The sequence below is a fragment of the Arvicanthis niloticus genome, chromosome 19, assembly GCF_011762505.2.
Source record: "Arvicanthis niloticus isolate mArvNil1 chromosome 19, mArvNil1.pat.X, whole genome shotgun sequence".
Taxonomy (NCBI): Eukaryota; Metazoa; Chordata; class Mammalia; order Rodentia; family Muridae; genus Arvicanthis; species Arvicanthis niloticus.
This window is the reverse complement of record NC_047676.1, coordinates 48472418-48497380: the sequence shown is the minus strand read 5'-3', so window position 1 is coordinate 48497380 and position 24963 is coordinate 48472418. Positions and strand designations below refer to the sequence as shown.

The 24963-nt window shown below is 39.2% G+C and overlaps 1 protein-coding gene across 1 annotated transcript in view; it reads left to right on the top strand.

Annotated features, from left to right (window-relative positions):
- LOC117723670 (mannosylglucosyl-3-phosphoglycerate phosphatase-like) overlaps positions 1-24963 on the top strand; it is a 49485-nt gene that overhangs the window by 20572 nt on the left and 3950 nt on the right. The window contains exons 3-5 of the mRNA XM_034523232.2: positions 6204-6784; positions 8033-8180; positions 9614-9779. Of these exons, the coding sequence (XP_034379123.1) occupies positions 6204-6784; positions 8033-8180; positions 9614-9779 (895 nt within the window). The remainder of the gene's footprint in view (positions 1-6203; positions 6785-8032; positions 8181-9613; positions 9780-24963) is intronic.

The following is a 24963-nucleotide window of genomic DNA, read 5'->3' as shown; positions in this document are numbered from 1 at the left end:
CCAATCCTACATGCAATAGAGGGCTATTATCCAATATATACAAAAAACTCAAGAAATTAGACTCCAGACAACCAAATAATCCTATTAAAAATGGGGCACAGAGCTAAACAAAGAATTCTCAACTGAGGAAACTCAAATGGCCGAAAAGCACCTTAAGAAATGCTCAATATCCTTAGTCATCAGGGAATGCAAATCAAAATAACCCTGAGATACCATCTCACACCAGTCAGAATAGCTAAGATCCAAAACTCAGGTGATAGTAGATGCTGGCAAGGATGTGGAGAAAGAGGAACACTCCTCCATTGTTGGTGGGATTGCAACCTGGTACAACCACTCTGGAAATCAGTCTGGCAGTTCTTCAGAAAATTGGACATAGCATTACCTGAGGACCCAGCTATACCACTCCTGGGCATATACCCAGAAGATGCTCCAACATATAACAAGGACATATGCTCCACTATGTTCATAGCAGTCTTATTTATAATAGCCAGAAGCTGGAAAGAACCCAGATGTCCTTCAACAGAGGAATGGATACAAAAAAATGTGGTACATTTACACAATGGAGTATTACTCAGCTATTAAAAATAATGAATTCGAGAAATTCTTAGGTAAATGGATGGAACTAGAAAATACCATCCTGATTGAGGTAACACAATCACAAAAGATCACACATGGTATTCACTCACTGATAATTGGATATTAGCCCAGAAGCTTGTAATACCCAAGATTCAACTCACTGACCACATGAAGTTCATGAAAAAGGAAGACCAAGTGTGGGTGCATTGATCCTACTTAGAAGGAGTAACAAAATACTCAAGGGAGCAAATATGGAGACAATGTGTGGGACAGAAACTGAAGGAGGGGCTGTCTGGAGACCATTCTACCTGGGTATCCATCCCATGTGCAGTCACCAAAGGTAGAGGCTGATGTGGATGTCAGGAAGTGCATGCTGACAAGAGCCTGATATAGCTGTCTCCTTAGAGGTCTGCCAGAGTCTGACATATTCAGAGGCAGATGCTCACAACTAACCATTGAACTGATCATGGGTTTCCCAATGGAGGAGTTAGAGAGAAGACTGAAGGAGCTGAAAGAGTTTGTGGCCCCATGAGGAGAGCAACAATTCCAACCAACCAGAGCTCCCAGGGTCTAAACCACCAGCCTGGGAGCACACAGGGAAGGGACCCATGTCTTCAGCTGTATATGTAGGAGAGGATGGCCTTGTCAGGCATAAGTGGGAGAGGAGATCCTTGATTCCATGAAGGCTGGACACCAAGTGGGGGGGAATTCGAGGGTGGGGAGGTGGGAGTGGGGGTGGGTGCGTGGAGGCACATCCTCATAGAAGCACAAGGAGGGGGGATGTGATGGGGGTTCCTGAGCATGTACGGGAGGGGGGGGTGAATGGTGTAAGGGGATAACATCTGAAATGTAAATAAAATATTCAATAAAAAAATAAAAGCATTTATCTCAGCATGTTTTAGTGGTATGATGGGCTTTGTTTGTTCTTGTATCAGGCTGTTCAGAGCTGGCTTGGCTCTTGCTCTCCTTTCTTCCAGCTGGGGGTACTTCTGGCTTTTAATGGCTGTGGTTAGGCACAGAAAGAGGGATTTGTACTTCCCAGGCATGAGTGGAAGTGATCATATATTTAGGAGTCTGGTCAGCTTATAAGAAATATCTTTCTAAAAGAAACTTCCAGGCACTGGAGAGATGGCTTAGCTGCTACACGTGTTTTGCACAAACATGAAAACTAATGTTCAAATCCCAGCACCCACATAGCAAGCTTGTGTCTCCAGCTCAGATATCAGTCACCCTCTTCTGGACTTCATGATACAAACATGCATATATGCATACATAAATAAAATTGAAAACCAGACATAAATATAAGTAAGCAAAGCAGAAAAAAGTAAAAGCAGCTTTTCATCTTTTAAAAATGTGGCTGATGTCATTTTTCTTGATTTTCAGTTATGGCCTTGGTATGTGAATTCCTGATGGCTGATTTTGTATCTATACTGATCCTCTGGTCTATATCTACTGATACACTGCTCTTCAGCTGCATTAGAAGTCTGATGTACAAATTAAATATAAAGCAATTGAATGCTAAATCTGATCTTCCTTAGTTTTAGTGTTCTTGTCATTAAAAACTAAGTTTCTATAGTGCATAGTTTAAATAAAAATTACTATATGTATTTTATTTACTTTTAAAATTAGTATTTAAATTGGTGTTATAATTACTTGCAAACATGAGTATAATGCAATGTTATAAGTAAGTATAAATATACAGTGTGGCAGAAATATACAATGTAGAGTAAAAACTTACAATCAACTGACATATTCTTTATTTCATGCAGTACTTTGGTGAATTTGAGATGTCCCATCAGTCATTTTGAGCTGTCACATTGCTGTGGACTAGTGTACACATGTGGCACAGCTCAAGTTCAGTTGGAACTTGGTACTCTTCTCTCCTTCTCTCTCCCTCTCCCCCTCTTCCTCCCTCTCTCCCTCTCTCCCTCCCTCTCTCCCTCCCTCCCTCCCTCCCTCCCTCTCTCCCTCTCTCCCTCTCTCTCTCCCTCTCTCCCTCTCTCCCTCCTTCCTTCCTTTCTCTCTCTCTCTCTCTCTCTCTCTCTCTCTCTCTCTCTCTCTCTCTCTCTCTCACTGTTTTCTACAATGAGTACTGACAGCACATGGAGCTTCCTCCTCCTCAGATCCTTGGCAGCCATTCTAATAGATGTGAGGATGCACTTCACTTATTATTTGTCTCTCCTCATTCTACAAGGACCCAAAGGCGTTATCTGTTTCACATATATTGTGTCTAAGACCAAGAACAGTGCCTGACACAGAGGAGTGCTCCGCAGCATTTAGATCTGTGCATGGTGTCTTAGTTATTTTTCTTGGGGCTGTGACCAAACACTTGACAAGCAGCAATGTAAGGCGTGGAGGACTGAGCTTAGCTTGTGGTTGGAGAGGAGGTAGTCAGTCCATCATGGTAGAAAGGCATGGTGTTGGGCAACTCTGTGGCAACTGAGATGTTTGGATGCTTCTAGATGGATCAGGAAGCAGAGAGAGGGGACCCTCAGGACTCTGCCATCTCACCCCTACTCAGACACCCAGCTCATGATATGATGCAGTCATATTTAAGGTGTGTCTTCCCCTTAGTTAATTATTTCTAGAGACAGCCTTACGGATATGTCCAGAGCCATGTCTAAGCATCTCCTAAATGATTCCAAATGCAGTCAGGTTGGCCATAATGGTAGCAGTTTGCATGGTATTATTGTTATGATTACAAGATTTTAAAAATCGTTTTAATAAAACATATGGTCTTTGTGTACAGGTTCAGTATTCTTGCCTCCAAAATTCTTTAAGAATGGGGTAGCCTCTCTCATATGTAGGTTGCCAGGGTCTCTCAGTGAAGTCTAGAGGTCACTGGTATTGGCTAGTCTTTCTAGATTTATTTGTTTTTTTTAAATGTGCCTATGGAGTTAAAACTACCTTGAATACAGATTGAAGGAGATAATCCTTCTCCACTGAATTGTCTTTACTCCATGGTCAAAACTCTGTGTAGTTATGTGAATCTTTCCATCCTGCTGGTGACTGATTTGATTTGATTACTTGTCTGTTTCTTGAATTACTGAGACCCTGTTGTGAACACTGTCGATTTTACTAAGTCTTCAAGTTAGTTAAGTCAGCCCTCGTTTTTTTTTTTTTTTCCCCCATTAACATTGTGGTGTGTATTCTGGGTCTTCTCCATGTAACCATTAGAATTAGTTTGCTAATACTTATGGAATGACTTTCTTAAGTAGAGATCTTGGTTAGGAGGGCATTGGATCTGTACAGCAGTTGGAAAGAATTAACATGGAAAATATTGTGCTTTTTCGTCCACCAATACACGGTATCTTTCTATTTAGTGCATTCCTTGATTTTTTTCATAAAACTTTTATTCTCTCTCTCTCTCTCTCTCTCTCTCTCTCTCTCTCTCTCTCTCTCTCTCTCTCTCTGTCTCTGTCTCTCTCTGTGTGTGTGTGCGCGCACACATAGGCATATTTTCTTTCCATTTGTTGGCTTGCCTTTTAATTCTTTTGACAGTGTCTTTTAGTAACAGAAATGTTCAGTTTTAGTGGAGTAAAGCTTATGAACAAACACACATGTATATTTATGCATTTTGTTAGATTTATTCCTAAGTATTTTATTTGGAGGTATACCAGTGTAAATGGCATATTGTTTTAAATATCAGTTTCCTGCTGTTTTTTTTTTTTTTTTTTAGTTTATAGGAGAAATGATTTCTGTAGTGTCGCTACCCACGTCCGACCTGTGGAATAAGGCAACGGCAACTGTGTTCTTCTTCAAGCAGTTTATTCAGCTATCCCTGTACAGCGAGCTTCTTCTCTCTCTCCTCTTTTCCCCCTGCATCCCCTTATAAGCATTGCCTTAATCCTATCAGCAGCTGCCACGAAGTCACTGGAGATTGGCCATTCTCAATGATGCAAGGTGGGGTGATCGGGTAACCACACCTCTCAGTGCATACAACTCCATATATGGAGTTGTCTTTTCTCTCAAGCAATGCCTATGCCAAGCGCCACCTTGTAATGGTGAGAGCGGAGCCACTTCCCACACTGTAGCTTGTCTATACTATAAGGATTATTAATTTTATTGTCATAACATTACTTCATAAGACTTGTGAGCATCAAAAGTGTTATTGTAGGGAAATATAACTGGTTATTTACCTAATACAGGCTGAACATTTCATATTCAAAATGTTTGGGACCAGAAGTGATTTGGATCTCAGAGTCTTTTTTATGTTATAGTATTTACATTTTAATAATGAGTTATCTTGGAAATGGAATGCAAGTCCAAGCTGAAATTATTTACATTCTATTTCTTTCTTGATAATAGTTTGAAGGGAATTCCAAGCAATGTTTTACTTCTCTTTATTTTTAAAAGTGAGTGACCTGTCACTGTCAGGTATAGAACCCCTTACTTATTTGTGGTTCTCAAAACATTTCAGATTTGGGAACATGTTGGATTCTTAGACTTTAAAAAAAATAATCTGTACATCATCATTCCATATGAGAATTCCAGCAAAGAAATTCTCCCTAAACCATGTGGGAAGTAATAGATATGCAAAGGTTTTCAATGACCAAAACCTTCAGCTAATTATAAAAGCCTTGTAAAAGTATAAAAGGCGAAGAACATCCACTTTGGCCTATGATTTTCTAAAGGATGGGTAAGATGCCATAATATCTCAATGTATTGTTTCAGAGGAAAGGTGCCAACTTACTTGTAATGTTCTGCCCAATTGTTGGTTGTATGTCACATTGGTTAATTTTAAAGTGCTATAAATGTTTTACTATACTCTTAAAATATTGTGCTTTATGTAAATCTGGTGCTTTTAAATATGCAATGATGAGATGTAAGTTCATGGGAAATTTTTATCTTACTTAAATTTTCACTTAGAAAGGAATCTGTCACAGGTATAAACTTCAGTAGTAACTCCGGGCACTCCCTAGGGAGTTCACTCATGTTGAATTTTCCTTCTGTGTGCTAGGCCCATGCTGCATGGCTGTGCTGTGTCCCAGCTTGCTTTCCCTTTCTGAGACAGCTATCACTAAATTGACAAACCCGCCATGAACTTAGTTTATAACACAGGCTTTGACCATGTGATTCTCCTGACTCAGCCTCCAAACAGCCGGGACTGCAGGCTTGTACCACCGACTCTGACTTTTATTCTCCTAATCACTACTTATTTACATTTGTGACAAACACAGCTCTTACAAAATACAGTAGAGAAAAACCAGGACTTTCTTCTTATCATAGTGTGATTGAATTTTATGAAATTTTCAATTAGGAGTAAAATATGTGTATTTTTATGTAGTATGTCTGCATGCTCACATGCACTAAAATAATATTTCAATTAGGGCATCATTGAGCAGTTATTGGTCATACCATTGCATTTTTCTATATTGCAAGGCTGCTTTTCCAAACTGCTTAAGATTTTCTTAGGGGCTACAGTGCTTTCTGGATTGCAAAGAGACATAGCTGAAGGCCTCTATAAATCATGGCATTTGTAAGTGAAAGCTGGGCTAATTAAACAGACATGTGTTAAAAATTCTTGCTCTTAACATATCGTCTTGCACTTACTGGAAGCTGGGACTGGAAAAACATTCTTGTGATTTAAACTTAACTTTTCATGTGATTTTTTTTTTAATTTTTAGGAAACCATGAGTTTGATTTTGGCATTGATATTTTGGAAGAGTATATGAAACAAATGCACTTTACATGGTTCCTCAGTAACGTCCATGACAGATTTACATCTGAACCTCTTGGACATGGTACAGTCAAAAAGATAGTTAATTGGAACAATCGGAAAATTGGCTTGATGGGACTAGTTGAAGAAGACTGGCTGGATACTCTGGCCACAGTTAATAAGGCCAACGTAAACTATAAAGATTACGTGGAGGCTGCTAATGAGCTAGCGGTGGAGCTTAGAGCCGAAGGGGCTGATCTTGTGATTGCCATGACGCATATGAAGTGGAAAAATGACACGAGGCTTGCCCAGCATGCAGAAGGGCTCGATTTGATTCTGGGCGGCCATGACCACGAATATGGGATCAAGAAAGTGAATGAGACTTGGATTGTCAAAAGTGGATCTGATTTTAAAAATCTGACAAAAATAGATATACGGCTGTTTGATGCCTCGTTCCAGTATGTATTTGAGAAAGTAGACATTTTGAGCTATTTGGAAGAAGATTCATATATCAAAGCAATAGTAAGAGATTTTACTCAAAACATACAGGTGGGTAAGGATTGTTGTATTGTTCAGCGACGTGTGGGTTGATCACACGGACATTTTAGACAGCATTGTAGACCACATCATAGCCTGGGATTGATGAGAAACACTAAACTGCATCTTCAGTCACAATAAATTGGTGATAGTTTCTATCTTTTTAAATTTACACATTCACTTTTTAAATAATAATAATAGGCATTTAATAAATTAGATTTATTTCTAATATTCTCTATATTATAACCTTGTTAAAGAGCTTATTAATTTTATTTTTATAACTTCATTAGACTTGAGCATCAAAACTGTTACTGTAGAGAAATATAATTGGTTATTTAGCCAATACATGTTGAGCATTTCATATTTGAAATGATGTTTTTTTCACTTCGCATATTTATAAATTATTTGGATCTCAGAGTTTTCTTGATTTCACAGTATTTATATTTTAATAATGAATTATCTTGGAAATGGAAATAAATAATAAAAGGAATTTAGACCCACTGTAATGTTTCTGTTTAACTGATATCAATAAAATATTTTCTGTACTCAAATTTTTCAAGTATTTATGTCTTTAATAAAGAGCTTGATATTTTTGTTAAGCACTAGGTTAGTACAAAATCACAGGTGATTTTTGTAACAATTTGTGTTAAAAATATGCCTTTCCACCTTAAGCCTTTGTCATCTGGCCACTTAAGCATTGCCTTTGTCTTAAGGCCCCAAGCATGTTGGGCAGACTTTAGCTACTTAAAAGTGTGTGTGTGTGTGTGTGTGTGTGTGTATGTGCATGCATGCCTGTGTGTTACTTTTATGAGGGATTTGTGAAACATAAGCCATGCTATATTGATATCTATGCATTTATTATTTAATATAACCTTTGGCACATGTGTTAATTCTGTAGAAGCAGAGGCTTCTGTTATGTTTCAGTTGGAAGTAATTAACTATTTCTTGTTGGGTCAGCTTGTCATATATATTGAGTATTTTTATAACAGGTTTCTGGCCCTAAAAGGCTAGGATTCTCTATCCTAGCGTTAGAACTGTATGGTAACATGGCTTATTACATAGTCTAAAAGTGAATCACTGTTGGGCATTTAGTACTTTGGTATTCCTTTGGTATTGTGATATGGGAAATAAGAGTTTCAGTAGATTCTTTGGATTTTTAACTTGAAGGAAAAAATAAGTGATCAAGTAGAAAAAAATTAATTTTAAAATTGATAAAACACAAGGAATATTGACTTTAGAAAGCTATTTCTCTTCTTTTAGTATATGTTAGAAGAAGTTCTCTGCCCCATTGACGTGGAATTGGATGGCCGTGAAATTACTGTAAGAAGATGTGAGAGCAACCTTGGAAACCTGGTGGCAAATGCGATGTTAGAGGCCACACGTGCCGACGTGGCCCTCCTTAACTCAGGTGATCTGAGCACACATGCCAACATGGCACTCCTTAATTCAGGTGATCTGAGCACACATGTCGACGTGGCACTCCTTAACTCAGGTGATCTGAGCACACATGCCGACGTGGCACTCCTTAATTCAGGTGATCTGAGCACACATGTCGACGTGGCACTTCTTAATTCAGGTGATCTGAGCACACATGTCGACGTGGCACTCCTTAACTCAGGTGATCTGAGCACACATGCCGATGTGGCACTCCTTAATTCAGGTGATCTGAGCACACATGTCGACGTGGCACTCCTTAATTCAGGTGATCTGAGTGTTAAAGAGGAGATCAAATGGCCAAACCCAGGTTTCCAGAGCGTGTAGTAATAGTAGGCATTTTTAAGATTTATAAAGTCTTATTTAGAAACTTTATTAATTTCATGAGTTCAGCTACCTATCTTCTGTCATGATTGGGTATTTGGAACCAGATTCTGGAGTTCAGTTTATTTGTAACTTAAAGTATCAGGTTTGTAGATTTTTGACTTGTCAATGAAATTTCTATGAAGATATCACCTGTCATTCATCTGCTTTACACCTGTTGTACTGTTACTAAAGGAAAAGCAATAGATTTAAGCCTTTCACCTGAAGTTCTTGCTTTCTGACCAGTCTTGCCTTCCTACCACGTTAATAAGGAAAAGGTAAGTAAGGGTTTTCTGTTGGACTAACGGGGAGGCTTCTCTTAGCCTCTCCATTTTTGTCTGAAGTTGGTAGACTTAAGAGTTTTAGGACTTCAAGATCTATAGAAAACTAAAAACAATCTTCTAAAACCAACTTGAGTTCATATGCTGTAACTGAGAGGCATTATCTAACTGCAGAGACTGGGTCCCTGATTTTCCACAGTTTAGAATGTAGGGTGGAGCTCCATGGAAGAGTCCTGGCCTGGTGTGTAGCAGGCCTTTGGATTGATCCAATTTCAGCTTCTGCCTTCTGCTCCCCAAAGTTTACAGTGTAACCCCACTTAACATCCTAATGATAAATGTTTTAGAATTCTGTTTTTCATGGATGATACAAATGGTCTTAACTTTACATATGAGTGGTTTAGAACTGTTCATGAAAACATTTCCCGAGAGTGAAATCTTTTGTAGTTGCTTCCTGTCAAGATCTCTGTTCTGCAATTCATAGGCCTGGATCTGTGGACGTGGGGAGAGAGGGCAGAGGCTTTCCAGTTGTAATATTACAACTTTTTGTTATGAAGAACACTGTAGTTAACACAAAATCAGATCTTCTAATGAATATATTATATGTAAAATTAAACTGGAAGTAAATGTGAGGCAGACATTAGAAACCAGATTAGGGTCTCTGTACTAGGGATGGAAGAGTTTGAGTCTCTATGTAACACTAAGTCATCTAAGTTGTGCTAGATGGAGAAAAACTAAAGCATTCTCCCTCTTTTGAACACTGTAGGCACTCTCAGATCTAACAGGATACACCCGCCAGGGAATTTCACTCTGTATGATCTCCTGGCCATACTTCCAATAGTGGACCCAGTTCTAGTTATCAGAGCAACGGGTGAGCAGCTGCTGCAAGCACTGGAAAACGGGGTTTACAAGTACCCAGCTCTGGACGGGAGGTATGCACACACGTTGTTATTAAGTGATATACGTAAGTGGACGGGAGGTATGCTCACAGGTTGTTACTGAGTGATCTGGGAGGTATGCTCACAGGTTGTTACTAAGTGATATACTTCAGTTTTACAATGAGACTGCACAACGACAAAGTTAAAAACTGTTTAACATTTTACAATTTAAATTTAAAATCTGTAAAATGTTAATGTTAACATGTAAGTATAATTTAAAAGAATCTCTAATTTTTATTTTTTATTGGATATTATATTTACATTTCAGATTTTATCTCCTTACCCTATTCCCCCCACCACCCAGGAACCCCCTATACCATCCCCCCTCCTCATGCTTCTATGAGGATGTGCCCCCACCTCCCCCCACACTCCCACCTCCCCACCCTCGACTTCCCCCCCCCCAACTTGGTGTTCATCCTTCATGGGACCAAGGATCTCCTCTCCCACCTATGCCTGATATGGCCATCCTCCCCTACATATACAGCTGGGGCCATGGGTTCCTCCTTATGTGCTCCCAGGCTGGTGGTTTACACCCTGGGAGCTATGGTTGGTTGGTATTGTTTCTCCTCATGGGTCCTCAAACCCTTTCAGCTCCTTCAGTCTTCTCTCTAACTTGCCCATTGGGAACCCATGATCAGATCAGTGGTTAGCTGTGAGCATCTGCCTCTGAATATGTCAGACTCTGGCAGACCTCTAAGGAGACAGCTATATCAGGCTCTTGTCAGCATGCACTTCCTGACATCCACAACAGCATCTATCTTTGGTGATTGCACGTGGGAAGGATACCCAGGAGGAATGGTCTCCAGACAGCCCCTCCTTCAGTTTCTGTCTCACATTTTGTTTCCATATTTGCTCCCTTGAGTATTTTTGTTACTCCTTCTAAGTAGGATCAATCACCCACACTTGGTCTTCCTTCTTCATGAGCTTCATGTGGTCTGTGAGTTGAATCTTGGCTATTTCAGGCTTTTGGGCTAATATCCAATTATCAGTGAGTGAATACCATGTGTGTTCTTTTGTGATTGGGTTACCTCAATCAGGATGGTATTTTCTAGTTCCATCCATTTACCTAAGAATTTCTCGAATTCATTATTTTTAATAGTTGAGTAATACTCCATTGTGTAAATGTACCACATTTTTTTGTATCCATTCCTCTGTTGAAGGACATCTGGGTTCTTTCCAGCTTCTGGCTATTATAAATAAGGCTGCTATGAACATAGTGGAACATATGTCCTTGTTATATGTTGGAGCATCTTCTGGGCATATGCCCAGGAGTGGTATAGCTGGGTCCTCAGGTAATGCTATGTCCAATTTTCTGAAGAACCGCCAGACTGATTTCCAGAGTAGTTGCACCATCTTGCAATCCCACCATCCTCACCAGCATCTACTATCACCTGAATTTTTGATCTTAGCCATTCTGACTGGTGTGAGGTGGTATCTCAGGGTTGTTTTGATTTGCATTTCCCTAATGACTAAGGATGTTGAGCATTTCTTAAGGTGCTTCATAGCCATTCGAGTTTCCTCATTTGAGAATTCTTTGTTTTGCTCTGTACCCCATTTTTAATAGGGTTATTTGGTTGTCTGGAGTCTAATTTCTTGAGTTTTTTTTTTTTTTTTTATATTGGATAATAGCCCTCTATTGCATGTAGGATTGGTAATGATCTTTGCCCAATCTGTTGGTTGCCATTTTGTCTTATTGACAGTGTCCCTTGCCTTATAGAAGCTTTGCAATTTTATGAGGTCCCATTTGTCAATTCTTGATCTTAGAGCATAAGCCATTGGTGTTCTGTTCAGGAACTTTTCCCTGTGCCTAGGTATTTGAGGGTCTTCCCCATCTTCTCTTCTATTAGTTTCAGTTTATCTGGTTTTATGTGAAGGTCCTTCATCCACTTGGACTTGAGCTTTGTACAAGGAGATAAGAATGGATCGATTTGCATTCTTCTACATGTTGTCCTCCAGTTGAGCCAGCACCATTTGTTGAAAATGCTGTCCTTTTTCCACTGGACAATTTTAGCTCCTTTGTCAAAGATCAAGTGACCATAGGTGTGTGGATTCATTTCTGATTTCTGGATTCAGTTCTATTCTATTGATCTTCCTGCCTGTCTCTCTACTAATACCATACAGTGTTTTTTGTTTTTTTTTTTTTTTTTTTTTTTTTTTAATCAGTATTGCTCTGCAGTACAGTTTGAGGTCAGGGATGGTGATTTCCCCCAGAAGTTCTTTTATTGTTGACAATAGTTCTCTCTATCCTGTTTTTTTTTTTGTTTTGTTTTGTTGTTGTTATTCCAAATGAATTTGCAAATTGCTCTATCTCTATGAAGAATTGATTTGGAATTTTGATGGGGATTGCATTGAATCTGTAGATTGCTTTTGGCAAGATGGCCATTTTTACTAAATTAATCCTGCCAATCCAGGAGCATTGGAGATCTTTCCATCTTCTGAGATCTTCGATTTCTTTCTTCAGAGACTTGAAGTTCTTGTCATACAGATCTTTCACTTGTTTGGTTAGATTCACTCCAAGATATTTTATATTATTTGTGACTATTGTGAAGGGTGTCATTTCCCTAATTTCTTTCTCAGTCTGTTTATCCTTTGAGTAGAGGAAGGCTACTGATTTGTTTGAGTTGATTTTATATCCAGCCACTTTGCTGAAGTTGTTTATCAGGTTTAGGAGTTCTCTGATAGAAGTTTTAGGGTCACTTAAGTACACTATCATATCATCTGCAAATAGTGAAATTTTGACTTCTTCCTTTCCTCTTTGTATCCCTTTGACTTCCTTTTGTTGTCTAATCGCTCTGGCTAGGACTTCCAGTATTATATTGATTAGGTAGGGAGAGAGTGGGCAGCCTTGTCTAGTGCCTGATCTTAGTGGAATTGCTTCAAGTTTCTCTCCATTAAGTTTGATGTTGGCTACTGGCTTGCTGTATATTGCTTTTACAATGTTTAGGTATGGGCCTTGAATTCCTGATCTTTCCAAGTCTTTTAACATGAAGGGATGTTGAATTTTGTCAAATGCTTTCTCAGCATCTAGTGAGATCATCATGTGGTTTTTTTTTCTTTGAGTTTTTAATGTAGTGGATTACATTGATGGATTTCCAAATGTTGAACCATCCCTGCCTTCCTGTGATAAAGCCTTCTTGATCATGATGAATGATTGTTTTGATGTGTTCTTGGATTTGGTTTGCAAGGATTTTATTGAGTATTTTTGCATCGATATTCATAAGAGAGATTGGTCTGAAGTTCTCTTTCTTTGTTGGGTCTTTGTGAGGTTTAGGTGTGAGCATGATTGTAGCTTCATAGAATGAATTGGGTACTGCTAATTCTGTTTCTATTCTGTGGAATAGTTTGAAGAGAATTGGTATTAGGTCTTCCTGGAAGGTCTGATAAGATTCTGCACTAAAACCATCTGGTCCTAGACTTTTTTTGGTGGGGAGACTTTAAATGACTGCTTCTATTTCTTTAGGGGTTATGGGTCTGTTGAGATGGTTTATCTGCTCCTGATTTAATTTTGGTACCTGGTATCTGTCTAGAAAATTGTCCATTTCATCCAGATTTTCCAATTTTGTTGAGTATAAGCCTTTGTAGTAGGATCTGATGACTTTTTTAATTTTCTCAGTTTCTGTTGTTATGTCTCCCTTTTCAGTTCTGATTTTATTAATTTGGACACTGTCTCTGTGCCCTCTGGTTAGTCTGGCTAAGGGTTTATCTATCTTGTTGATTTTCTCAAAGGAACAGTTCCTGGTTTTGTTGATATTTTGTATAGTTCTTTCTGTTTCAACTTAGTTGATTTCAGCCCTGAGTTTGATTATTTCCTGCCATCTACTCCTCTTGGTTGTAATTGCTTTTTGTTCTAAAGCTTTCAGGTTGTTAGTGTGTGCTCTCTCCACTTTCTTTTTGAAGGCTCTTAGGGCTATGAGTTTTCCTCTTAGCACTGCTTTCATGGAGTCCCACAAGTTTTGGTATGATGTGTCCTCATTTTCATTAAATTCTAAAGAAGTCTTTAATTTCTTTCTTTATTTCATTCTTGACCAAGACATCATTGAGTAGAGCGTTGTTCAGTTTCCACGTGTATGTGGGCTTTCCATTGTTTTTGTCATTATTAAAGACAAAATGTCCGTGGTGGTCTGATAGGGTGCAAGGGATTATTTCAATCTTTTTGTATCTGTTGAGGCCTGTTTTGTGACCAATTATATGGTCTACTTTGGAGAAGATACCATGAGGTGCTGAGAAGAAGGTACATTCTTTTGTTTTAGGATGAAATGTTCTATAGATATCACTTAAATCCATTTGGTTCATAACTTCTGCTAGTTTCATTGTGTCTCTGTTTAGTTTCTGTTTCCATGATCTGTCCATTACTGAGAGTGGAGTGTTGAAATCCACCACTATTATTGTGTGAGGTACAATGTATGCTTTGAGCTTTAGTAAGGTTTCTTTTATGTATGTGGGTGCCCTTGCATTTGGGGCATAGATGTTCAGAATTGAGATTTCATCTTGGTAGATTTTTCCTTTGATGAGTATGAAGTGTCCTTCCTTATCTTTTTTGATTACTTTTGATTGAAAATCGATTTTATTTGATATTAGAATTGCTACTCCAGCTTGTTACTTGGGACCATTTGCTTGGAAGATTGTTTTCCATCCTTTTACTCTGAGGTAGTGTCTGTCTTTTTCACAGAGGTATGTTTCACCTATGCAGCAAAATTCTGGGTCCTGTTTATGTATCTAGTCCTATAGTCTATGTCTTTTTATTGGAGAATTGAGTCCATTGATATTAAGAGATATTAAGGAAAATGATTGTTTCTTCTTGTTATTTTTGTTATTAGATGTGGAATTATGTTTGTGTAACTATCCTCTTTTGCGGTTGTTGGAAGATTACTTCTTTGCTTTTTCTAGGTTGTAGTTTCCCTCTTTGTGTTGGAGTTTTCCATCAATTATTCTTTGAATTGCTAGATTTGTAGGAAGATATAGTATATATTTGGTTTTGTCATGGAATATCTTGGTTTCTCCATCAATAGTTATTGAGAGTTTTACTGGGTATAGTAGTCTGGGCTGGCATTTGTCTTCTCTTAGGGTCTGTATGATATCAGTTCAGCATCTTCTGGCTTTTATAGTCTCTGATGAGAAGTCTGGTGCAATTCTTATAGGTCTGCCTTTATATGGTACTTTAACTTTTTCTTTTACTTTTAGTATTTTTATCTTTGCTTTGTTCATTTGATGTTTTGATTATTATGTGACAGGAAGTATTTCTTTTCTGGTCTAGTCTATTTGGAGTTCTGTAGGCTTCTCGTATATTCATGGACACCTCTTTCTTTAGGTTAGGGAAGTTTTCTTCTATAATTTTGTTGAAGGTATTTACTGGCCCTTTAAGTTGGGAATCTTCACCCTCATCTATACCTATTATCCTTAGGTTTGGTCTTCTCATTTTGTCCTGGACTTCCTGGATGTTTTGGGTTAGGAGCTTTTTGCATTTTGCATTTGCATTTTCTTTGACAGTTGTGTCAATGTTTTCCATGGTATCTTCTGCACATGAGATTCTCTCTTCTATCTCTTGTATTCTGTTGATGATACTTGCGTCTATGACTCCTGATCTTTTTCCTAGGTTTTTTTTTTTTTTATCTCCAGGGTGGTCTCCCTTTGAGACTTCTTTATTGTTTCTACTTCCATTTTTAGATCATGAACGGTTTTGTTTAATTCCTTCACCTGTTTGGTTGTGTTTTCTTGCAATTCTTTAAGGGATTTTTGTGTTTCCTCTTCAAGGGCTTCTACCTGTTTACCTGTGTTCTCCTCAAAGTCTTTGAGAGTGTTATTTATGTCCTTCTTAAATTCCTCTACCATTATCATGAGAAGTGATTTTTAATTCTTAGTCCTGCTTTTCCGATGTGATGGGGTGTTCAGGGCTTGCTATGGTGGGAGAACTGGGTTCTGATGATGCCAAGTAACTTTTGTTTCTATTGCTTACATTCTTATGCTTTCCTTTCGCAGTCTGGTTAACTCTAGTGCTACCTGCACTATCTCTGACTGGAACCTGCCTTGCTTGTTTCAGAACTCCTTAGGGTCCAGATGTCTCTGTGATCCTGTTATTCTGAGCTCTAGCTGCTCTAAGTACAGTGGCTCCTCTAGGATGTCTCACGATATGGTGTCTTCACGGTAGCAGACCAGCTAGGTGTCTGCTGCTCTGGGTGCAGTGTCTCCTCTAGGATATCTCAGGATAAGGTGTCTTTACGGGAGCAGACCAGGTAGGTGTCCACTACTCTGAGTGTAGTGGCTCCTCTAGGATGTCTCGGGATATGGGTGCCCCCTGCTCTGAGTGCAGTGGCTCCTCTAGGATGTCTCAGGATATGGGTGCCCCCTGCTCTGAGTTCAGTGGCTCCTCTAGGATGTCTCAGATATGGTGTCCACTGCTCTGAGTGCAGTGGCTCTTCTAGGATGTCTCAGATATGGTGTCCACTGCTCTGAGTTCTGTTGCTCCTCTAGGATGTCTCGGGATATGGTGTCTTCACAGGAGCAGACCAGCTGGGTGTCTGCCCCAGCCACAAGTCTAATTCTTATTTTTACTAAAGGATTTTGAGAGTGACAAAATATTGGTACCTAAAAAGCAAGCCATTATTAAAAAATCAGTATTATTTTTAGTTACATGCACGTATGTTTATGTATTACTGAATTTCAGTATTTAAGTACCTAAACCCAGTTTTTCACTTCCTTTAGATTATTTGAAAATAAAGTACTGCTTTGCTGTTTAGCTTTCATATCCAGATCTCACTCGAATTCTTAGTTAGATGAGGCTAGGGGAGTAGACTTAGATGCGTGGGTGCCTTTACTTTGTGTCATAGCCTTAAAGCAGGTATCTGAGAATATTATAATCTAGGTATTGTCATATTACACCTAGGGTACTATAGTGGCAAGAATATAAGCTGAAAAAATATGAAAGAAATCCTCTGGAGAAAGAAGTCAGAGAAACACTTTTTGCTTTCATAAATTACTATGTCAAATTTGGTTAAAATATGTATATGAACATTAACATACTATATTATTCATTCGCTCAATCTGTACAGTTGTTTCCTAGCTTTTTGGGGTTGTACAGTTATTGTCAGAATCAATTCAAGAACATTTCATCACTCTCCAAAGGAACTGCTCATTGCCAGTCACTTTTGCTTTGCTTTCTTCCCAAGCCTCAGCTCTGAGCAAGCATAGTCTCCTTTAATCTCCCTGGTTACCTGGTATGTCACTTACAGCAGCCAGTCCTGTAATGTGACCCCTTTAAGAGCTTCTTTCACTGAGCATGTTTTCAAGGTTCATCCATGTTGTAGTCTGCATCAGTACTTATCTCTATTATCGCTGAGTAACACCTCATGGGTGGATAATAACACTCACCCATCTATCAGTTGATGGACACTTCAAATCTTTCTACCATTATAAACACTGCTGCTTTGAAAATCCATGTGTAAGGTTGGTTGGGCTCTCAGGTATCCAGTACATGTCGGATTCAAAGTGCTGAGTCATATGGAACCTGACAGGCTGTTTTCCAAAGTGACTGCACTGCTTTAACATTGTCCCAGCAGGATGTCACCTAGAGGCTTCAGTTTCTCCACTTCCCTGCCAATACTTCTTCCCTTCCCTGCTATCTGTCCCAGTTAACATGAAGCAGGGGCTTGTGATGCTGGTTGGCATCTCTCTGAGGGCTGTCGATGTTGACCAGCTCTTCATTTGCTTATTGGCCATTTGTCTCTCTTCTTCAGATGCATCTCTGTCTTTACCCTTTGGTAAAGGTGGTTCTTAAAAACATTCTTACTGACTTACATGTTCTTACAGAGGGAGCCTCAAAATCTTACCTTATTTATGGAGTGGAATGGAGATTGCCAGAGCTGGAGTGCAGAAATATTAGTCCAGGGTTATAAGATTACAGTTGATAGGAGGAATAGTTCCAGAGACTTATCGTATAGCATGATGACCACAATTAATTAGGATACATTGTATTCTTAAAGAATGATGAAAGTTGACTGTGCTTAATACACAGTGACTATGTGGGGTAATACATGTCAATTTGCATACTCTGCCAAGTGCATTTACTTTAAAACATCATATAGTACACGCTAAATGATATGGTTTTATTTATTGATGCAGAAATAAAATTTCAAGTTAAATGACATTAATAAGATAAGATTGTTATTATTGGAAAACAGTTGATGAAACTTCTTACTTGTCTTCATCTGAACAATGCCCCTTCATTCTTCCAGTGTTTTCTTTCTCAATTCAAGGCAAGTAAATTTACCCCAAATTTGTCTTCAGCTCCATCATATTCTTATAATTAACATGTATCTCAGAGTTCCTATTGCCATGATATAAAAAAAGCAGCATGACCAGAAGCAGTCTGGGGAGGAAAGAGTTCATTCATTGTGTATTCATCCCTGAGGGGATAATTAGGGCAGAAACTCTCAGCAGAAACCTGGAGGCAAGCTATGGAGGAATACCTCTAGCTGACTTGCTCCTCATAGCTTGCTTAGCCTGCCTTCTTATATAGCATCCTGGCCCATCAGTCCAGGGGTGGGTGTTACTGCCCACAGTAAGTTGAGTCTCTCACACCAATCATCAATCAAGAAAATGCCCTACAGGCTCACTCACAGACCAATCTCAGTTGAGGTTCTTCTTACCAGATGACCGTAGTCTGTGTCAAGTCAACAAAAAACTAACCAGGACAGTATGATAAAGCCTTGTCTGCCTGTGGGCAAATTCAATGATGAGACAATGATTTTTAGCCTGCTTATAAATGGAATTAGAGGTAGAAAAAATGATTTTCAGGGAAATAAATAGGTATATATATGGAGAGATGAATTATTAGGCCCTGAACATGAAATGGACGTTAACAGATAGACATATAAGATAAGCAATACTAGTCAGAGTCTGCTGAGCCTGATATATAATTTGGAGAGTAGTTTAATTGATCCCAAGTGTTGATATTTTTTCTTATGTAATTTAAAGATATTTCAGAATACCTTTGCATCTAAATTTAATCAAGTTTCTGACAATACCTCTGCATGTAAACTAATCAACTTCCATCTGAAATTTGATTAGTTAATTATACCTGAGAAACATCTCTGTGTCTATTTCCAGTAGACCTTCCATGGAACTGCACTCCCCACATATTAATGTACCAGTTATTTTTCCAAAAACACAAGTAGTTCATGGAATGCTTCTGCTTAAAATTACATAAGAGTTCCCTGTAGCCCACAGCAAATGATCTTAAGTACTTTGGAGGCATATTCTCAAATTAGCTCAAACCCAAGCCACCTGTCATATGTAATCTGTACTTTTGCTCTCTCGTTTAGTAAGAAAACCATCTTTTACCTCCTGATGCACAGGCTGTCTCAAACCTGTGTCTCCAATAGCCTGTGGCTTCTGCCTAGCATAATCTTCCCCTGTCACCTCAGATTAGTCACCCCCTTTCTATTGTTCTCCTGGTAGTACAGCTTTGAGATCATTGTTTTCTTTTTTATTAGATATTTTATTTATTTGCATTTCAAATGTTATCCCCTTTCCTGGTTTTTCCTCCAGAAACCCCATATTCCATCCCCTCTTCCCCTGCCTCTATGAGGGTGCTCCCCCACCTACCTACCCATTCCCACCTCACCGCCCTGTCATTTCCCTACACTGGGGAATTCAGTCTTCACAGGACCAAGGGGCTCTCCTCCCACTGATGCCCGACAAGGCCATCCTCTGCTGCATATGCAGCTGGAGCCATGGGTCCCTCCATGTGTACTCTTTGGTTGGTGGTTTAGTCCCTGGGAGCTCTAGGGGGTCTGGTTGGTTGATATTGTTGTTCTTCCTATGGGGTTGCAAACCCCTTCAGCTCCTTCAGTCCTTCCCCTAACTTCTCCATTGGGGTCTCCATGTTCAGTCCAATGGTTGGCTGTAAGCATCCGCATCTGTATTGGTAAGGCTCTAGCAGAGCCTTTCTGGAGACAGTTATATAAGGCTCATTTTTTTTTTCTAACACAAACATTCAGTGTTACAAATTTCTCTATAAGCATTATTTTAGTGTCATTATACAGATTGCTGATATATTGTATTCTTACCCCTTTTAGCTCAGAACACTTAAATTTTCTTTGATAGTTTCTTCATTATCCATGGGTTATTTATAAATACACATTTAAGTTTCTAAGATTTTCTTGTTACCTTTGCCATTGGTTTCTAGTTTCTACCCAGAAATCATATTTTGTAGGATTTCCATTCTTTAATATTAGAGCATTTGTTTCACGGTCTTGGCTAAATTTTCATGTATACTCTAATATATACTTTCAAAAATTGGTGGTGAATATTTCTGTTCCTCTAAATGCTTGCAAGTTTTCTAGCAACTATAACATTTAGTAAGGAATGTGGACTGCTTCATTTAGTCGTGACTTGGGTTTCTTTTTCCGTTGTTTAGGTTTTGGTTCAATTTGGGTAGGTATTTGAAGCTTTGTTCTTAGGTACATATATATTCAGTGTTGTGCCATATCAACTAGTTGGCCACTAATTATATAAGGTAAAGGATTAAGGGTCAAAAAACTATAGTATTTTTTGTTGTTGTTTAGATCAGTTGTCTCTTTATTATTGTAAATAAATTTTGCTTTCTCTTAGCCAGACATATTCATTTAGGTGTTTTCTGTGACTTAATTTATAATGAGTTAGATTTGTGTAACAGAGGCTTGTGAAGCCTAAGATACATAGCTGCCTATTCTATGAAAAAAATAGTATTCCCTTTTCCTACTTTGTCTCCTCATCTCTTTGCTCTGAAATATACTGTGAGCATAATATACCCAGTTGTTTTCTTTGATTTGTCTTTGCATTGTTTGTTTTTGTGTATTCAGTTATTTTTAAATTATGCCAGTCATTGTTCTTTAAATTAGAAACTTATAGAATACACTTTGTGGGTTATATTTAGTTTCATAATTTCTCTATTTGTGAGTTAAAACCTTCTGACTCTACTAAATTATTTTTGTTTTTGCATGTTTAAATATTTAGTATTTATTTTGTATTTGATTCTGTTTTTTCATTCATTTTGTGTTCTGTGACTTTTGTCTAGCATGCCCTTTGTCTGTCACCACAGATTTGTCACCCCATTTTGTTGTTCTCATGGTAGATGCCCATATATCTGATCTTGTCTGGCCTCCCTCTGAGGCCAGACAGTGCAGCCCAGTTGAGAATCCAGCAGATGGCTAATATCCAAAATATACATAGAACTCAAAAAGTTAGACACCAAACCAAATAACCCAATTTTTAAAAGGAATACAAAACTAAACAGAGACTCTCAATTGAATAATCTTGAATGGCCGAGAAGCATGTAAAGAAATGTTCAGCATCCTTTGTCATTAGGGAAATGCAAATCAAAACAACCCTGAGATCCCATCTCACACCTAAGATCAAAATGGAGTGAGGGGAACACTTCTTCATTGCTGGTCCAGTGTACACTTGTACAACCACTTGGGAAAGCAATCTGGCAGTTTCTCAGAAAATTGGGAATACTTCTACCCGAAGACCCATCTATACTGCTCTTGGGCATATACTCCACCGTACCACAAGGGCATGTGCTCCACTGTGTTCATTGCAGCTTTGTTTGTAATAGCCAAAAACTGGAAGCAACTCAGATGTCCCTTAACAGAAGAATGAGTACAGAAAATGTGGTTCTTAACATAATGAAATACCATTAAAAACAAGGACATCATGAATTTTGTAGGCAAATGGATGGAACTAGAAAATATCCCAAGTGTGGTAACCCATCCCCAAAAGGATATGCATGGTATGTCCTCACTGATGAGTGGATACTGGCTGTAAAGTACAGGATACCCATGCTACACTCCACAGACCCAAAGAAGCTAGACATGAAAGAAAGCCTAAGAGAGGATGCTTGACTCTCACTTAGAAAGGGGAATAAAATAGTCATAGGAGACAGATGGAGGGAGGGATCTGGGTGGAGAGGGGATAGGGGTCATGGGGAGGGTCAGTATCAGGTGTAGGGAGAGATAGGAGAGAGGGTCAGAGGGCCAGGAGAATAAATGGATGCTTAGGGGGTGGGAAACATCTGTAGGATGTGCCAGAGACCTGGGATAGGGGAGGCTCCCAGGAGTCAATGTGGTTTACCTTAGCTGAGAAGCATACCAGTGGGGATATGGGACCTGAAGAGGCCACCTGTAGCCAGGTAGGATTCCCAGTGTAGGGATAACTGGCCCAACTTGAGACCTATTCATGGGCAAACACCAATTCCTGATACTATTAATGATAATCTGTTATGCTTGCAGACAAGAACTTAGCATAACTGTCCTCTGAGAGGCTCCACCCCACAGCTGACTGAGACAGATGCAGAGACCCACTGCCAAACATTGGATGGAGCTTTGGACCTCTTATGGAAAAGTTGGGGGAAGGATTCAGGACCCTGAAGGAGATAGGACTCCACAGGAAGACCAACAGAGTCAACTAACCTGGACCTTTGGGGGGCTCTCAGAGACTGAGCCTCCAACCAGAGAACGTATATGGGTTAGACCAAGGCTCCTGGTACATATGTAGCAGACACGCAGCTCAGTCTCCATGTGGGTCCCCTAAGAAAGCTGTGGTCTGTCTGTAGAAGCTATTCCACACAGTTTTTTAAATTTTCATTTCAAACATTAAACATTAAAGAATTCAAGAGAACACTCTATTTTTCCCAGCTATTTTCTATTTCTGTTACGTTTTGTTATCATTCCCCATTGGACTGAATAAATTCTTTCATATTATTTTTCATTTATTTGCAAAGCATTGTCTTCTCTAGTTGCTCCTGTGTTCTATTTTCAGTGGTAATTTCTAATGCATCTGGTTCTGTGTTGCTCAGATTTTTTTGCTTCTGCTTAGATTTTGTTGATGTCTTCCATTGAATTTGTGAGATTCTCCTTCACTGTTTAATTAATTTAATTTTATTTAATTTCTGAAATTTAGATGACATAGTTAGATCTTGGGTTCTAGTCTTAAAGATACAAGAAACCTCATTAATTATTATTTATTTAATATTTTCCTCTCTGGTAAAAAGATTAAAAATTCTTTATCAGTATTTTTTCTAGTTCATGACTTTTAACATTAATCTATATTCTGCTATTGAGGCTGCCCAGTGAATTTTAATTTTATTTTCAAGTCAAAATTTTATTGGATTTATCCTCCTTAGGTATGTGTGGTGTGTGTCAGGGGGGTGTTTTGAGGTGTGCATGTATGCAGAGGCCAGAGGTCAATGCTCAAAGTCCATCTTGGTCACTGTCCATCTCATTTTGTGAGACAGGGTCCCTCATTGATCCTGGAGATCACTGGTTTGGTTAGTCAGTGAACTTCAGTGATCTACCTGTCTATTCCCCAAAGTACTTGGGTTACACATACTTGCTGATGTTATGGGCTCTGAGGTCTAGGGATAGAATTCAGGCCCTCAAGATTGTGTGGCTGGAGTCATCTCCTCAGTTCCTGATTCTCTTTTATGTTATATTTTGGAGCAGATGTTTTCTACTATTCCATTGGTTTCAAGAATGGTTTGATTGCTTGCCTGAGTATGTTTCTAATAGTTGCTTTATATTCCCAAAAGTTTCAGTGTATGTCTTATCTCAGCATTGGCTTCCTGTCTCCCTGAGCTTTGGTGTTTCCCTGGTTTCTCTTCTTTTCCGGAATATTTTTGGACTTTCCTCCAGACATTTCGAGTACTATTTTGTGAGCCTCGGGTCTTGCTTCAGTTCTCTAGACAGTGTTAACAGTGTCGTTCAGTAGGCAGTAACCAGGTTAGCCTCTGGCCCCTGGGTTCAGCCCTGTCGTGTGGGCTGTGGTTAAGATGTTGGTCTATGTGTAGTCTCATAGTCCTTAGCATCCTTCTTGGTGCTACAGGGGAGCCAGTCTTTGACTCCAGATCGAGTCAATCTGTTCAGTTTTCAGAGTGACTCTTGTGTAATCATTAATGTAGGAAAAGCATAGGTTGCAAGTGGCATTATGGGTTTGCTTTCTTGAGCTTTAACACAGTCAATCTCTTTTAAGCCTCTTGAGTCCTTGGGGATCATCATTTTGGTCTAGTCGGAAAGAAAGGTTTAGTTACTATGCAGTCCTATGGCCTTATTCAAGTACCCTGTATTGAGGGTCAAACTGAGTTGGCAATCAGATGGACAAAGCAAGTCAGCTCTCTTTCAGTTCTGGCTCTTAAGGCGCCTATTGCCACCACTGCCATATTGCACTGGGGCTGAGTGTGGGGGTCAAGACCCTTGTTTGAGTTTTAGTGGTTACCTCTCCCTTCCTGGCACACAGAACAAGATGACCTTTGACATTTTCCACCTACATGCTCCTTCCTGCATCTGCTGGGCTTAAAAAAATTAGTAAATTTACTATCAGCTTAATGGTCTCTCAGATCCTCATTTTTTTCTGGAACCACATATGACCGACAGTTTACTTTTCAGAAGCCTCATTTATTGATTTATTGTCCCATTCATCCGCACAGAAGTGATGGACTCAGAGGGTGGTGGGTGTGGTCTGCTCATGGCTGACTCACAACGGGTTGCAAACTGTGATTGTGTAAACATCTTTAGTGAACCTAAGATGGCTTAGGCTTTCTCTCCCTTCTTCCGTCACCCCTTCCTCTCCTCTTATCCTTTCTTCTACTATTAATTAATATACTTTCTTCTTTCCTTCTCTTCTCCCTTTCCTCTTTCTCTGTTCTTTCTTGCCTCTGTTTGCCTCTTAAATTGGTGGAAGATGGAGAAGAATGTTGGCTTTGTTTCTGATTCCTTGAGCTCTTATCAAGCCCTCATTCTTCTTTTCAGGGTTGGTGTCTATTTAGCCACACCAGCTCCTTGTCATCATCGGTCACTATTCCCTATTATAATAGTCTTGGTGCTTTGCTTAGCGATTTCCCACTATATCAAAGCTCAGAAGAAGGACTATTAGGGGATTCCTATATATCTGTATTTATAGTCCTAGCACGGTTATGCTGAGTATTAATTGTGCTAATTCATCATACTGTTTTATGACTGAAATGATGCTTGCCTAGAACCTGGTACAGATTGGTACACCAGAACAGGCCAGGTGGTGCTTTTCAACACACCTAAAAGGAACAGACAGATGTAGCATGAAAGGGAAAGAAAGCAGGAGTAGACTGAGGCAGGCAGGGGGAATGATTATCACCAGGGTTACCTCCAGCTTCTTCAAAGGCTAAGGAGAG